General features: G+C 57.4%; 2 protein-coding genes across 9 annotated transcripts in view; both read right to left on the bottom strand.

Annotated features, from left to right (window-relative positions):
- Nucleotides 1-1,276: 1,276 nt before the first annotated feature.
- On the bottom strand, nucleotides 1,277-6,451 carry ATP6V0E2 (ATPase H+ transporting V0 subunit e2). Its single transcript, XM_081537381.1, has 4 exons — nucleotides 6,278-6,451; nucleotides 4,806-4,853; nucleotides 3,323-3,437; nucleotides 1,277-2,954 (listed from the first exon to the last, which is right to left on the bottom strand). Exons 1-3 carry the CDS (start codon nucleotides 6,379-6,381, stop codon nucleotides 3,344-3,346), a joined length of 246 nt encoding a protein of 81 aa, XP_081393507.1. The 5' UTR covers nucleotides 6,382-6,451; the 3' UTR covers nucleotides 1,277-2,954; nucleotides 3,323-3,343.
- A 150-nt stretch (nucleotides 6,452-6,601) lies between these two features.
- Nucleotides 6,602-15,346, bottom strand: part of ZNF862 (zinc finger protein 862) — a 29,442-nt gene continuing 20,697 nt past the window's right edge. Inside the window, exons 6-9 of one of the 8 annotated variants that reach the window (XR_014067725.1) lie at nucleotides 14,323-14,427; nucleotides 11,230-13,347; nucleotides 9,279-9,613; nucleotides 6,602-8,307 (exon numbers count right to left, since the gene is read on the bottom strand). Coding sequence is in view for 4 of the 8 variants with exons in the window: in XM_081537220.1 (XP_081393346.1) it covers nucleotides 9,512-9,616; nucleotides 11,234-13,347; nucleotides 14,323-14,427 (2,324 nt within the window). In the remaining 4 variants the exon portion in view is untranslated. Of the gene's footprint in view, nucleotides 9,617-11,229; nucleotides 13,348-14,322; nucleotides 14,428-15,346 lie in introns of all 8 variants that reach the window. The other 7 variants (XR_014067724.1, XR_014067722.1, XR_014067723.1 and 4 more) reach the window with 7 other exon arrangements.

Below are 15,346 nucleotides of genomic sequence, written 5' to 3'. Positions count from 1 at the left end.
TGACCAAGCTCTGGGCCGTCAGAAGAATGTCCTGTCCGTTCTAGCCAGCGCCCGACCCCGGGCCTCTGACCCCTGCCCCTCCATCCTTTCTTAGCGCATACACGGTTGGGGATCCTCCGCGGTCCCTCGGAGACAGATGTATCTCCTGCAGCCCGGGGCGGCTCTTAAGAATCCTCCTTCTGAGATGAAATCAGGAAGGCTTGGGCCTGTGTCCCAGTCTTGGTGGCCTAGCCGCACTTGTGCCTGCCAACCCTTGGTGACTTTTCATTCCTGGCTCTGCTTGGGCCCCATCCACCCCTCCCCTCTGCCTTCACCTTCCTGCTAAAATGCCCAGACCCCGCAGAGCTCTCATTTCCCTGTCAGTCGTTACAGAATAAAACGTGCTTTCACGGCTTTAACTGATGTCTGATTGTGTTTATTTCTGACAAAACCTGCTTGCCCCGTGGTCCTTCCACCCCCTGCACTGAGGTGGGGTGAGAGCTTTGAGAGCGGCAGCATCCACACAAAGTGGGCACAGCTCTCTCCCCTTGAATGGCTGCAAAGGCAAAAAGGGAGGGAGGGGTGGGAAGGCAGCCTGCTGGGAGGGGTCTGCGGCCCCGGGCTGCAGAGACTCCCCAGAGAGTGGGGGGGGCAGTGGACAGTGGGCTCCCCGGGACAGAGGCTGCCGCCCAGTTGTTCAATGAGAACTCAGGGACAGACACACACACACATTTCAGGTCTTCAGGCCACAGCTTCACCCTGATCTCCAAACCCAAGCATCCAACCACTTGCTGGGCATCTCCACGGGGAGACCAGGCTCACCAGGACACATAGGATGCCCCAGGTCCTCGCTTTTCCTCTGTGGCCTGTTGCTGACAGGTTCCAGCCGCCAGGTCCTAGGCACCCCTTCATCCACTGCTCACTGCAGGGTCCGCCCTGCCTCATCCCTCCTCCCACAGCCCTCGCTGGGCCCTTTGAGCTTCTAACTAGCCCTTTACCCATCCATGGGGTACCATCCTCCCCACCACTCTCATCTGGGCCCATTACACCCCGAGCAGAGATCATCCTAGAAGCTGAGCGGGGTCACATCCCACGCCCCCCACCCTTTCATGGCTCCACATTCGCTTTGGATGAATCCAGGCTCCTCACTGCTCCCAGTTCCTCCCCCACGCACCCCACCCCTAGCTTCCCAGCTGCTCCTCCCCGGAGCTCCCCTCTCTGCTCACTTCATCGCCCTCCCCTGTGCAGGGAATCGTGGATATTTACGAACACTTAGGAAGGAGGCAGGCCACGCTCCGCAAGTCGGGGACTGGCTTTATTGCAGAGTCCCAGGGGCCATGCACTCTGTGTAATCACAGATGGGAGGTGGGCAAAGTTCCACTTGAACGAGTCCTCCATCTTCCTCCTCCTCCCAGGCCTGGTTCTGGGCAGAATCTGGGAAGCCGTACTCGCTCTCGGGTCTCAGGAAAACGTAGTCCTTGATGTCCATACCCCAGGGCTGCAGCTCTAAGCAGCTGTAAGGCCCCTTTCCTGCCCCTCAAATCCACCCAACGAGGAAACGGGAATCGGGTGGGCAGGGGTGCGGCAGGCAGCAAACTTGGCCTCAGCCAGGACTTTGCCCCCAGACAGGAATTTCCCCACCTTTCATTCATTAGTCACTAGACATGGCCACGAGACTCAGCACCCCCACTCCAAGGGGGCCACAGAGCTCAGCACAGGAAGGGAGCTGGAAAGGGGGTGGAGGAATGTCAAAGGCAGGCCCTCATCTGAGCCACAGGCCAAGCCCAGAACCAAGAAATCCAGGGGAGACATACCACGCTCCGCTACTGTGCCAAAAATGATGCCCGCTGAACAGAATGCCAATCAAATAAATAGTCAATAAATACAAGAGACTGGGTTCCCCCTGCCCGGGGAGGCAACGTGGCAGAATGGAGTCAGGGGACTCAAATCAGCTCTGGGACTGTCAGGTCTCTGCCCCAACTCTACTGGGGGAAGTGAGGGCACCGGCTGGGGCCCCAGGCTCCCTGTGGTGCGATGCCCACAAGCTCTGCCTTGGGCCTCACCAGGCCAGGGGTTCCCCAGCCCACACTGTGGACAGTCCTCAGGGCCCACGGCGCCGCCCACACCTCACTCACACCTGTCTGTCTTCGCCCTCCCCCCATCCAGGCGACCTAAGTGCTGCTTCTAGGGGCTCAGAAATCCTCCTCCCACGGGGAGTCTAGGCCTGGGGTTGTGTTGGGGGGGAAGCTGCTTCAGGCTGAGCCCCTGGGAAGGGAGGGAGCCTGATCCCGGGACAGGGAGGCCCAGGTCGGGGAGGAAGCCTGGAGAGGATATTCAGAGAAGATACTACTTCCTGAGCAAGCCCCTTTGAGTGACTTCATAAAGGATGCTGAACATACGGCTTTTCAATCTTGATCCAAATTACTATGGTGCTTTTTGTGTGTGAATGTTTGTCCATTACGTCAATGCTTCCAGAAATTTCACATCAAAGTGTGTCAGAAAATTAAAGAACTCCCAAGAGGGGTCTTCGCCACGGCCCATCTCACAGGTGAGGACCTCAGGCGGACAGACGCTCCGGGGTCGCAGGGCAGGGCGGTGCAGGGCCCGGCCTCCTCCCCAGGGCTTCCTCTTCAGCCTCGGAGCATCTTGCTCCAAGCCCTCCTCCCCAGGACGCCGCAGGCAGCTTTGGGCTCCCCCTTGTCATACAAGGCAGCCCCCACCCTGGTCTGCTCCCAGCCAGGACCTACTCGGGGAGGAGCCGGCAGAGGGAACTTGAGGGCTGAACACCACCTGCTCTGGCTGGCTCTGAGCTCGGCCTTCCTGAGCTGGGGAAGGCGGGACTTTCCAGACCCCGGCAGGCCTTGGGGGAGGGGGTCCAGAGGGACCGGACACAGCTGGGGGAGGGGGCGGGGGGCGGCGGTGACAAACGGGTCATCAGGGACAGTGGAGCCACGGTCATCTGGACAGCGGGGGATCTGAAAGCACATCACGTGACAGGGTCACGGCCTCGCGGTGGAGACCCCGCCCCCCAGCCCCGCCTTGGGGAGCCACGGCTCACCTGGACCCCAGAGCCCGCCCTCCCAAAAGATTCTGCTGCCTCCTCGGGGGTCTGCAAACCCACCAGCGAGGCTGGGCCCACGTGCTCCCCCCAGGACCCTGGTATTCTGTCTGTCTGTGCTACCCAGCACAGCGTGGGGCGGGGTGGGGAGGGAGGCGGCGAGCAGGTGCTCAGGGGTTTGTTTTTCCTAATAAATGAACGCCTGCGTCCACACACAAAGTCCTGCAACCCCGCCTGACCTCGTCCTCCCCACCCCTACCCGCCCACCCGCCTGCCCGGCAGTACCTGGGGCGGAGGAGGCGACGGTCACTCCCACAGGAAGCGCACATACCAGATGGTCTCATTCTTCAGCTGGGGCCCGAACAGGGGGTTCAGCTGGGCCAGGATGGCGATGAGCCAGCTGCCAGGGATGCACAGCGGGGGTGAGCCCGGGGCACCAGGAATTCCGCCGTGCACCGCGCCATGACCCATCCAGCGCCTGCAGGGTCTGGGTTCCAGAGGGAAGGGTCCCTCGGAGACATCCAGCTCCGGGGCTCAGTCTGGGCGCGTGGCTTTGGGTTTAGGTTTGGTTTGACTTGTTGTTTTGTAGATTTATAAGATCCTTGTGTTGGGGCTGGACTCCGGGCGTTAGAGAAGAGGTAAGACGGCCCCCAGGGGAACAGAGGGAAGCCATTCCGACTTCAGATGGCTTAACTGCCTGAAGAATCCCACCGACAGAGGAGCCTGGCGGGGCTACAGTCCACGGGGTGGCAAGAGTAGGACACGACTGAGTGACTAAACTGCCACCACCAACTGCTCCTGAGAGAGGCCTCGCTCAAAACCAGAGCCTGGACTTACTCCTCAGTTTGGCAGCCAGGGAGATTTAAACATGGGGCAGGCTGACATAGAAGGACTGGGGAGCGATGGTGGGGTGTCTGTTTTGTAAAAGCGGAGGGGCTACCATGAAAGGCAGTTATAGAAAGAGAACACCTAGACCGTAAGGACCTGGAAATTGACTCCCTCACATGGTCCAGGCACTCGCATCTCTTGGTATGTGTTCTGTATCCCAGGACTTGGAATATAGAACAGTATTCTACACTTACTTACTTTTCCAAGTTTGAAGACCACTGCTTATCCAGTGGTTCTAAATGGTCAGCATCACAAGCACCCAGGGGCATGCATTAAAAACAGGGATTGCTGGAGGGACTTCCCTGGTGGTCCAGTGGTTAAGAATCTGCCTTCCAATGCTAGGGATGTGAGTTCAATCCCTGTTTGGGTAACTAAGATGCCACATGTGGGGCAACTAAGCCCCTTGCACCACAACAAAAGACCCTGTGTGCTGCAACTAAGACCTGATGTGGACAAAAATAAATTTTTTAAAAATACAGATTCCCACGTGCAGACTGTGGGAACTGTGATGTAGTGAGTCCAAGGTGGAACCCTGAAACCTGTGTTTTACAATTTCTCCAGGGGATTCTGATGCCCGTTGGGGACAACAGGAACCGAGTGGGCCCCGCTCATTCGTGTCACAGATGAGACAACCGCAGCCCATGGACATGGCAAAGCTTGTCCAGATGATGCATTCAGAACCAGAGCCCAGAGTTCATAACTCCCAGCCCGTCGCTCTCTTTGCCACTCCAAACCCCTCCCCTTCTGTGGTTTACAGACTCAGCCTTTCAAGAGCTGAATGTGTCGGTGCCAAGACAGAGGCGAGAGCAGGGCTGGGAGAGGAGGAAAGAAGGGAGGACACGGGCCCCCACGGACTAGGAGCTGGGAGAGCAGTACTTACAAGAGGTAACAGCAGACGGCGGTGGCCACCAGCATGGTGATGATCACTCTGCAACAGAAGAGGATGTCAGGTCAGGACGGATGGAAGCAGCGCCCTCAGGAGGCCTGGCCATGAGAGAAAGTGCTCCTGGGGCCAACCCCCTTCCCTCTGGCCTTCTTGATGCCCCCTGAAGACAAGGAGGCTGAGATCTACTTGGGTAAGAATTGCTAGATGGAAAAGAAAAACTCCAAGTGTCACCTCTTGGGTAGGCCAACCTTGACCACATCCAACTTATGTTATGAATCTTTCCCTTCACCTATCTCCCTTCTCCATCACCCACTGTTTCTCCATCTTAGAGCAGTCGTGTTGGAGAAAGACACTGCACACAGCTGCACTTGCAGCCACCCACCGTGGAGTGGTCTCTGGGATCCAAAATTCACTGGGCAAAGGGAAGGAAGACAGAAGACCAGAAGACAGAGCAAGAAGCAAGGAGACCGAGGCTCATCTCTGAGGCAGAGTGAGCAGTTACACTGAGAATACGGACTGGTTGCCTTGAGTCCACTCCAAGACTGGAGACAGAGGCTTTAAATGCAGCAGGAGAGACTTCAGTTAGAAGAAAAAACTCACCAAAGTGTGTAGGAGAGTTGAGGCACTAAAACGGTTTACAAGGTGAGGCCATGGGACCTCAGCCCTGAGATCTTGAAAAACAGAGGCAACACCCATATGCAGCCTCCAGCCGAAGCTAACCCTAACCCAAACCAGGCCCTATGACCTCTGTTCTAAAGCACTCGAGGTTGGTGCCAGAGACATCAGCATCTGATCCATTCTCTCAGCATTACCAAGCACCATGGGCCAGTCCCGAGCTGGGCACTGGAGTCTACAGTGGTGAAAAGACAGTCTTCCACCTTGAGGAACTTGTCATCAAAGGGTGAGGGCCCAGCACTGCTGAAGAGACTATGAAGCAGAAATGGGTGAGTGGTGCAGCAGGTATGGAAACCTGCTGGGGGCCTTCAAGAATACTGACACTGGCTGAAACTTATTCAATACAGTCTGTGCCATGCACTAACAGTTTATATACATTATTTTGTGTAATCCTCAGAGCAGCCTTAAAAGGCAGGAGTCATCATCACCCCCAGTGACCCAAGAAGAAAGTGAGGCTTGAAGGGGTGACGGACGCTCAAGGTCACAGCTGAGCAGGAGTGGACAAGCTGCATCAGTGGCTAGTCACAGACTTTACCTTCCCGGGCGCGGGGGTCAGGAGGCGGCGCGGGCGTAGCTGTCTTTTCCTTTCTACAGCACGACCTTCTCTGCCCTTTGGCCCCGACGGCCCGCCTGTTCCCGTTGTACGCGGCCCAGCGCAGACCGGGGAGGAGGACTGGGGCGCCGCGCGCCAGGACCAGTGCCCGCTGCACCGCTGCCGCCTCGCGCCGGGGGAGGGGTGGGCCCAGGCGCAGAGGGGTCCCCAGGGAGGCTGGGCCGCGCGCGATCCTTACCCGCGGTTGGGTCCTTTGGGCACGAACCAGGGCCCGGCGATGCCGATGAGGCCCCAGAACGTGGTGAAGATGACGACCGGGAGGGCGAAGGAGTGCGCCGTCATGGCCAGGCGCGGGATGCGGGTCAGAGCTGCGGATGCTCCGCTGGGTACCTGTCGCGACCGGGCAAGGGCCACCGAGCATGCGCAGCAGGACCCGCCGCCCCGGGGAGCGCGTTCGGCCGCCCGGCTCGCGCATGCGCGGCAGCTCGACACTCGGGGGGTGGAGGCGGACTTTGATCCGCTCCGCCGGTTTCCTACAGGATTTACGGGACAGAGGCATATATGGGGAAAAGCTTTGCTTTATTCAGATAGCAAAAGGTTGAGAGTCGAACATGGTTTTCTTAAGCCGTCTTTTGCACATCTTTGGAACCAGAGAAGTGGACCTCGGCAGACAGACCCGTGGATGGAAGGAACAGGCCCATCATCCCCGGGTCCTTAGGTACTTAGCACCCTAGGAACTGAACCTGGGTTTGAGGGAAGCAAAAGGTCTGGAGGAGGGGACCTCCTCCGTGTCTGGCTAGGGCGGGGGCGGGATCCCCCACTGCTGCCTGGTCTCTATGGCTATTGAACTCACATTGTGGTTATAGCGCTGGTCACTGAGCTTGTCAGCCCTTTGGGCATCACTATGGAGACCACAGGTGGGGAACGAGGGTGGAGGCAGGGGTAGGGTCTGGCCAAAGGCAGAGAGCTCGCTCCTTCCATTCCCAGCGCCCTTCAGCTTGTTTTCTCCAGGCAAAAGTAGGCAGGCTCTCCAACAGTGGGGTCTCGAGGCCCTGGAGTCTGAAAGGCTGCCAGACTCTTGAAACAAGACTGAGAAGCCAGCCTGGGCGTGGGGGGGGGCGGGTGTCTCACCATGCTTCAGCCCTGGGGTCCTGCACAAAATGGTCAGCGTCCTCTCTTCCATGAGCTAACAGAGGGGAGCCAGAGCATAGCTGTGCTCCTTGAGGAACTGGGCAGTGTAAACTCCCATGATAAACAGCATTTTCAGTAGCCCCCTGCCCAAGGGGCCCAAATTTCTTACAGCTGGCACTGAAGGCTTCCTCAGAGCACAGGTGTGGAGGGGCAAGGGCGTCTCTGGCGGGCCTCCGCCTCACGTGGGGTTTGTGAAATGGCACTCACGCACAGTGGTGCTCACAGGACTGGTCTTTTGCTCTGAGGAGTCTAACAGGACGGCAGCTGCCACGGGGAGGATGCTGCTGGAACATCACTCAATGGGAATTCCGACGGGTAGGGTGGGAGCTGTTAAACTCCCACTTGAAAGGGCCTTTCTCTTTTCCATCCTGCCAACTCATACCCTTGGCAACTGGCCGAGGGTGGACTCCTCAACTCCCTGTAGAGTCCCATGTGAATGGGGCTGGAGGTCTGGGCTCCATCTTGGCTGCATGGACAGTAACGCGGCCAGAGCTCCAAGGGTACACCTCAGCCCCCAGGACACAGCGCTGGAAGGGAGACAGTGCCACAGGTTAAAAGGCAGGAAGCGAGAACAAAATTCTTGGCTCAAAGCTGAAGAAAACAGGAAAGTGATGGCGGTAAGGCAGAGTCAGGAACACTGGGAACCATGGGTTCTGCCCATGAGGCACTTGGTACCCACATCAGGGGCTCTCAGCACCCTTCTAGGCTCTGCTCGAGGGTCAGACTGCTTGGGCCTGAAGCACAGAGAAGGGACCCCACCTGGGGCCCGGCAGCAAGCCAGGATGGAGCACTACTTCCTGCCCTTCTAAAGCCAGAGAAAGGCAGCCACAGAGAAGCCTTCTAAACTGCATTTTCCCATCTGTGGTAAGGAAGGCGGGAGCCAGACACCACATCGTCCTCGGCCAGACAAGCAGCCGAGGCCTCCCCAGAGCAGCTGCCCTGGAAGGAAAAATGCCTTACTTCCGGGTGGAAGGGGAGACGGGGAGAGGCAAGGGGAACCGAATCGTGTGGGACACCCTCTGTGCCGCCGGGGTGGTCTTCTCAGGCTTGAGTGAGCCCACGAAGTTCCTGGGGGCCCTGCGGGAAACAGTCCTGGGGAGCTGATCAGGTGGGTCTGTGCTGAAACATTTAAACCAACACCCCTATTGATTCCCAGGCTGGTCCCCAGAGCACCTCTGGGAAGAACGGACTAGACCATTATGCTGAGGGCACCTCCTCCCACAATAAGGATGTCGGTGGCAAGGGACAGGGACAAGAGCTGATGACAGCCAAGTCCGCTCTGCCTCCTGAGGCCCATCTCTGCCCGCGGAGGAGCTGTCAGCCAGCAGTCCCGCGGCGGCCGGGCACTAACAGGCACTTGGCTTCTCTGCTGCCATTTCAAAGAGAGGGACGTGAAGGCACAGGAGACAGGGAGGGGGCCGTCACGGTTGACCTACTGCCTACAGCACAGCTGGGGCTGGATCCCAAGCCCCCCAAGTGCAAACTCGTCCTACGCTCTGCTCTGCAGAACACCAGGGCTAGGCATGACCCAGGGGCTGGACTGGTGGGAAGTGCCGGGCCCCTCCAGGCAGACACTCCTCCTGTCCAGGAGCTGTTGGCTGCTCTGTGCACAGGGGTTCTGCTTGCCACATCCTAGAGGCAGGCCCCGCGACGAGGCAGAGATAGCCTCTGAGGCGAGTCTCCCTTGTGAGGTCAAGGCTTCTCTGCTTCTGCTGTGCAGCCAGGGGGAAGAGCCCAGAGCTAGGCTGGCCCCAGTCCTGCTCACCCTCTGCCCTCACCTCATGCCTCCCTGGCACTCAGGCTGTGGGTGGCCCCCTGGGTGCTCCCCAACTACCCAGGGGCCGGAGTGCTCTTTCAAGCCCCTTCCCCCAGCTGTCATTCCCACTTCAGAAAAGTCCTCTTGCCACCGGAAGCTGGGGATTTCATGATGGGATTATGTGCTGAAGCACCTTGAAAGTGAGCTTGAGATAGAACGTGTCTGCATATTGAAGTGCTGTGAGGTCCCCCCTAGGCCTGGAGAAGGGCCCCTGCTTCCTGCGCCTCCTTACCCCCTGCCTCCCCGGGGTGTGGCTTTAACTGCCTTGTCACTGCCCGCCTCCTGGTGCTTAGAGGAAGCCCCCAACGAAGACTGCGGCAGCCTCGCATCACAGGGCCTGTCACCACCATCCCGGGGCCAGAGCAGCAGGGGGCGCCAAGGAACCCCTCGGATTCCTGCTCCTACAGGAGCGCTTTGGCAGGACAGCCTGGGGCCTCCTGGCCAGGAAGGGGACACGGCAGCCTCTCAGGAGGCTCCAGGATGCAGGCAGTCAGGACGTCCACTGGTTCCCTGCAGGATGGCCTGGCGGGTTCCGGGCGGCGGTCTTCTCCTTCCTGAGCCCTGCCCCTCATGCGGGAGGAAAGAGAAGGCACGGTGAGACGGAGAGAACAGGTCAGGTGATAATCCACCCTCCCCCCCTTCCAGCTGCGCCCGAGAGGGGCTGGGTGACTAACCCCTGGCAGAGCAGACCGGAGGCGGACCGGGACTGCTTTCCGAGGCTCGAGTGAGTCCCACTCTGCGGACTCTTCCACCCGAGGGCCGAGGAGTTCATGGGGCAATTCTGCCCCCAGGGGACCCTAGGCAGAGTCTGGAGGGAGACATTTCCGACTGCTACAACCGGGAGGGTGCTGCTGGGAACCAGCGGGTGTGTGGTGGGAAAGGCCAGGGTTGGCCGAGTGCAGGACGGGCCCCCACAACAAAGAACTATCTGGCCCCGAATGTCCACAGTGCCGAGGCTGAGAAACTGCCTGGGGAGGAAGGCTTTGTTATATAAAATCTGGCTGGTTCTCTGTTTGCTTCAGAGGTACAGTCCCATCGCCCTGTGATTACAACCTGCAGAAGGGCATGGCCGAGGGCACCTTCTCCTCCACCCCCAGGGGCTGGGCTCGAAGAGTAACTCCTTCAACAGATGCTGGGGAAGGACCCTATCTCAGAATCACTCTCTTTTCTTCTCTCCACTTCTACCACCCACCGCCCTGCACCCACCGCCCAGCTGCAGGCCCAGGGCCACCCTGCTTCCTATGGAGCCTCTGTCAACCCTGAGGCCAGTCCACTGCTGATGACCACAGACCCCGAGACAGAATGAGAGTGGAAGCAACAGGATGGAGACCTGTGTACAGCCTGGAGAAGCTCTGGTTTTCTTTCTTCAGTGACTACTTGAAAAGAGGAAAATTTCTTGCTTAAGACTTTCAGTAGCTCAGCCTCCAGGATAATATCATTTCCCCTCAAACCTAGTCCCAGCCCAGCCCTCCAGGAGAGTTGAGAGGCTCTCCTCATGGACCCCTCCTCTGCCTGAAACCCCTAACCTTCTCCTCCACGCAGCACGGTCCTCACAGTCCCTCTGAACTGCACTGACCTCTTCCTGCTGCAAACAGGGTCCCCACAGCCCACGACAAGGTGGTGTCTCTGCCCTCACTTGTCCAGTCCTCGAGTTATTCCTGGTCATAGCTGAACCTTTAAAGAACACCTTGGGCATTACTCACCAGATGCTGTTCTAAGCACTTTTGTTGTTGTTTAGTCACTAAGTTGTATACGACTCTTCACGACCCCATGGACTGCAGCACGCTAGGCTTCCCTGTCCCTTACCATCTCCCAGAGTTATTAATTCACTTTAAAGATGAAAAACCAAAGTACAGAGAGATTAAGTTGCCTGAGGTCACGTGCTAGTTAGCGGCAGGACTAGAACTTGAACCTGGGCAGCCTCACTCTGGAACTTCCTGCTCTTAGCACTGGGCCCTGTGGCCTGCAGCGTGGGCACCCAGCCTATCTAGCTGAATTACAAAGGTGTCCTGTCCTGAGCACCCACCGGTCTAGCAAACAGTTGAGCACGTGACCCCTTAGAGCAAGCCTGTGGTGACGGCTGACTTGAGCGCACTCTACCAGGCTCTGAGCTCAGGGCGGGGCAGGGAAGCTGAGGTTCTCCTCTTTGGCATCCCCGCATCTAGGAGCTCTGCCACGCGCACTTACTTGTGTGGAGCGGGGTGGCACCGGGGCACAGGTGCAGACGTGGCTGAAACGCCGGCCTGAGGAGGTCAGGTACCAGTGCTGGATGGCAGGCTGGGGGTCGTACTCTGTGACCGCCACACCATTCACGGCCGTCATCATAAGCATGTTGATCACCTCGTTGGAGAGCTTGGTCCTCTCGTCGGTCCTGATCCGGTTCATGGCACAGAATCCGCGCTCACAGCAGGAGGTGGAGACGGGCACGCAGACCACCAGGGCTACCAGCCGGCTGAGCAGGGGGAAGCGGCGGTGCTGGGCCAGCGCGTGCTCACACAACATGGAGAACGGCAGGTTCTGGGCCACGGCTTTCAGGCCCAGCCACTCCTCCAGCAGCGCCTCCTCGCTGTATCCTGGGGGCAGTGAGAGCTCAAAATACCTGGCCAGGGCCAGGATGTCATCATTCCCGAAACTGGCCAGGGCCTCTCCGCTCGGCCAGGCCTTTGTGTCAAACACCTCCATGTTCCTGAGCTGTGGGGGACGGTGGGCATCGAACCTTCGCTGGAGGTATTCTATCCCGGTCAGGACCACTCTCTCCCTGTCTGCCTGGAACCGCTGTTCTGCCAGCTCTGTCCTCTCCAGCACGATGCCATGCAGCCGCCCGTCCCTGAAGCGGGCATTGAACTCTTCCTCTTTGGGGCCTGCCTGGTGACGGAGGGTCTCCAGTGCCACATAGGCCCGCCCCAGCGTGGCATTCACCTCAGTGATCAGAACGATCTCCTTCTGGCACACCTCGGACAAAGGCCGGTAGATGCTCAGGAAGTCCAAGAGGAAGTGGCAGAACTTGAGGAAATGGAAGCCCTTCATCAGCTTCAGCATGCCTTGGGCCCTGTGCCCAACCTGACCCCCCGCGTCTGCCATGCTCTGGAGGTGCCTGGCCAGGGCGGGCCAGCTCAGGGTAAGCGCGTTCAGCGTGCGCCTCTCGCTGGCCACCCACCTGACTGCATTCAGGTCCTTCAGGCGGACCATTTCCTGCTCCAGGGGAGCCGCGCCTTCCTGCAGCTCGTTCAGCCTCTTGTTCGAGGACTGGTAGAACTTGAAGACGGTTCGGATGTGCCGGTCACACTTCTTGACCAGGTCGATGCCCCCGCAGGCGTCGACCACAGCCAGGGGAAGCCGGTGGGCCACGCAGTGCACGGGCAGTAGCCGGGGCAGGATCTCCTGCATCTTCTCCACCAGGCCTCCCCCGCAGTGCAGCGGGGTGGAGCCGTCGGTTCCCAGGCCCACCACCCAGCCCGGCTTCCGGAAGGGGATGTCCAGCTCATCCAGGGCCGAGATGATGGTCTCAAAGTATCCGTCAGCCGTCTCGCTGTGGAGGGGGGCCAGTGTGAGGTAGGACTCCTTCGTCTCTGTCCCCTTCAAGTAGCGGAGGTAGATGCCCACGCATAACTGGTCGGAGGCGTCCGTGGCGCTGTCCAGCAGCACACTCACGCACGGGGAGTTGCGCACGTCCTCTAGGATCTCCTTCTTCAGAGTCTCGGAGATGTACTTGATGAACTGAGTGCAGGCGGTACGGTTTCGGTACTTGCCCAAAATCACGGTCCCCGTGCTCTGGAGGAGTTGCAGGATCTTCTCGAAGTCGTTCAGGGGCCTTGAGTGGTACGCGATGGAGTAGGCGGCGTGGAAAAAGTGCTCCATGTTGGCCATGAGGTCACTGGAGATCTCGGGGACCAGGGCGGCCTGCAGGGCGTCCTCCCTGACTTCCACGGTGTTGACACAGAGCTTGTGTGCTTTGCTGACTTCATGGTACTTTAAAGTCTCCACTTTGAAAGGGCCCGTGTAGCCGCGGACCAGCCGGGATGATCTGTCGTGCAGACTAGGCCTTTCTTTGCAAGCTGAGCAGAAGAGCTTAGTCTCTTTGGGGTCGATCACTAACCATGGGAACTGCCCAAACCACGACCTCTGAATTGAGCGAGGTCTGTAAGTCCTCTTGATTTTCGCCTGTCCATCTGCCTCCGCTTCACAAAGGCGGGGCCTGCAGTAGGAGGTACACGTCTCCACAGAAGGAGCTGGAAGCCACATGGACTCTACAGCCGAGACCTGTGTGTGCGCCTCTCTAGTGGCCACCGTCTTCTTTTTCCCTTTGGGGCAAATCAGACTGTGCTTGGTTTTGTTGCCCAGGACTCTGCAGCCTCCTATCAGCTAAGGCACCCCAATTCAGTAAGTACCCCTTATGCAAAGCAGAGAGGATGGATGGGCCCCACCTTTCTAGGAATCAGAAAGTGAAAGTCGTTCAGTCGTGCCTGACTCTTTGCAACCCCATGGACTATACAGTCCATGGAATTCTCCAGGCCAGAGTACTGGAGTGGGTAGCCTTTCCCTTCTCCAGGGGATCTTCCCAGGAGTGGCTTCTCTTGAAACCCTTTCCCATTATTTTCTCTGAAAGTCAGTCTGGCTCCCCACGGGTTACATGCTAATCCTCATGGCTGCTTCAGCCAGCTGCCCCTTCTCTACCCACACAGCTACCCTGGGATCATATGACATCAAATGCTCATAAGCTTAACCACCTTGGCCATAGATGCTGTTGGATGGTCTTAATCCTCTTTCGAGGCACCATAGAGAAGTGAGGGTAAACATCCATCGGTCTTCTTATTAGCCTGAGAAGCAAAGGGGGCACAGAGGTATACACAGTAGCCAGTGGCCAATAAGTTACTGACGGACATATGCAAAACTGCTGACTCCCACAGAGCAGCAGTGTTGTCACTAAATGTCAGAGGAGCCGGGGGAGGGAGGCAAGGCTCACGGCCTGCGGGTCACATGGCTCCTCGTGACCAGTGTCCACCACTTATCTCTCCCATCAGCTCTACCACACCATCCTGGTTTCACCTCCACTCATCAAAGCTCCTTACTCTTCCCAAACGGTCCCAATTTCTCAGACTATTCTATGCTCTGAAGGCAGGGTGAGTTTTGTATTCATGTTTTCCTACCCAGGGCTTAACACTGGGCCCCGTGCGCAATAGATTCACATGAATGTGGCTAAACTAACACTGTGTGATGTGCTGTAGCTTCCTGGCCCCCGGACAGACCCTTCAAGTGCTCGGCAGGTCAAGACCCACCTGGAGGACGGCCTTTCCCCCACTTTGGCCCATGTGGGTCCCTGATCCAGGGTGCAGCTCTCCGCTCCAGTTTTGAGATCAGGTCTGGTTTGGCAGCAGCAGGCCCTGTTGCGGGGACAAAGAGTCACAGTGACATCACAGCCCTGGACTGTGAAGTCAAGCAACCCACCTGAAAGACCCAGGGAGGCCTCGGGTCTATTTCCTGATAAAATCTATTCAACTAGGGGTATGATGAAAGCATACCTGTCTGGGGTGCCAAATGATTCTTAAAACCCAAAAAGGCAGCCAGATTAGGGGCATCCCTTAGCTCCGTGGGCCAGACGGCTAAACACATCTTGAGGGGAAAGGGTGAAAACAGGAAGAAATACAGAGGCCAAAAGTAAAGAAGACAGGGATGCTAAAGTCACACAAGAAGTGGGAGAGGGTCACCAACAACTGTCCCATGCACATGCTTCTCAGCAACACCCATGGCTGGCCTTGGTGCAGGTGGCTGCTACACAGGGCACCTCAAAGGCCCCTAACATTGTGTCTACACCTGCAGTGGACCCTGAAATCTGGCTCAAACAGATTCATGTCTTTGCGTTAAGCACTGCCCTTTATGGAAAATATGACTATTCTTCAGGGGTATGTGAAAAAATTGCTTTCTTGATTTAAAATAAAATCCTCTCATCTCTACTTACATGCTTTTTATGTATCAATGTGAATGGGTGTATAAACTTTTTTTGGAAAGACATATGCAAGCAACTGGTAACTGGGCACTTCTGTTGAGGGACTGAAGGACAACGTAAAGGGAGATTATTTTCAGTATTCATCTTTGGATCATTGGGATATATTTATATGTTCGTGTGTGTGTATGTACCCACATATTACTACTAATGAAAATAAATTATTAATCTGTGGTAGACTGAACACACATCAGTCTTCAAACATCTCTTAAATGATGAGGGCAAAGGAACAATAACATTAAAAAGAAGCATAAGCCCAAGAGAAACACTGCCCTAGAAATGTTAATGCATCTTGAGAA

This window comes from Giraffa tippelskirchi, chromosome 10 (genome assembly GCF_054371585.1).
Source record: "Giraffa tippelskirchi isolate mGirTip1 chromosome 10, T2T-mGirTip1v1.2.pri, whole genome shotgun sequence".
NCBI classification, from domain to species: Eukaryota; Metazoa; Chordata; class Mammalia; order Artiodactyla; family Giraffidae; genus Giraffa; species Giraffa tippelskirchi.
This window is presented reverse-complemented; position numbering and strand designations above follow the sequence as displayed.

What these genes read in the sequence shown, in the direction of transcription:
- ATP6V0E2 (XM_081537381.1), bottom strand. Translation starts at nt 6,381, where the DNA reads ATGACGGCGCACTCCTTCGCCCTCCCGGTCGTCATCTTCACCACGTTC. An exon ending in CCCAAAGGACCCAACCGCGG is followed by an intron (nt 4,854 to 6,277) that starts GTAAGGATCGCG and finishes CTTCTGTTGCAG; the next exon opens with AGTGATCATCACCATGCTGG. An exon ending in GCCGTCTGCTGTTACCTCTT is followed by an intron (nt 3,438 to 4,805) that starts GTAAGTACTGCT and finishes CATCCCTGGCAG; the next exon opens with CTGGCTCATCGCCATCCTGG.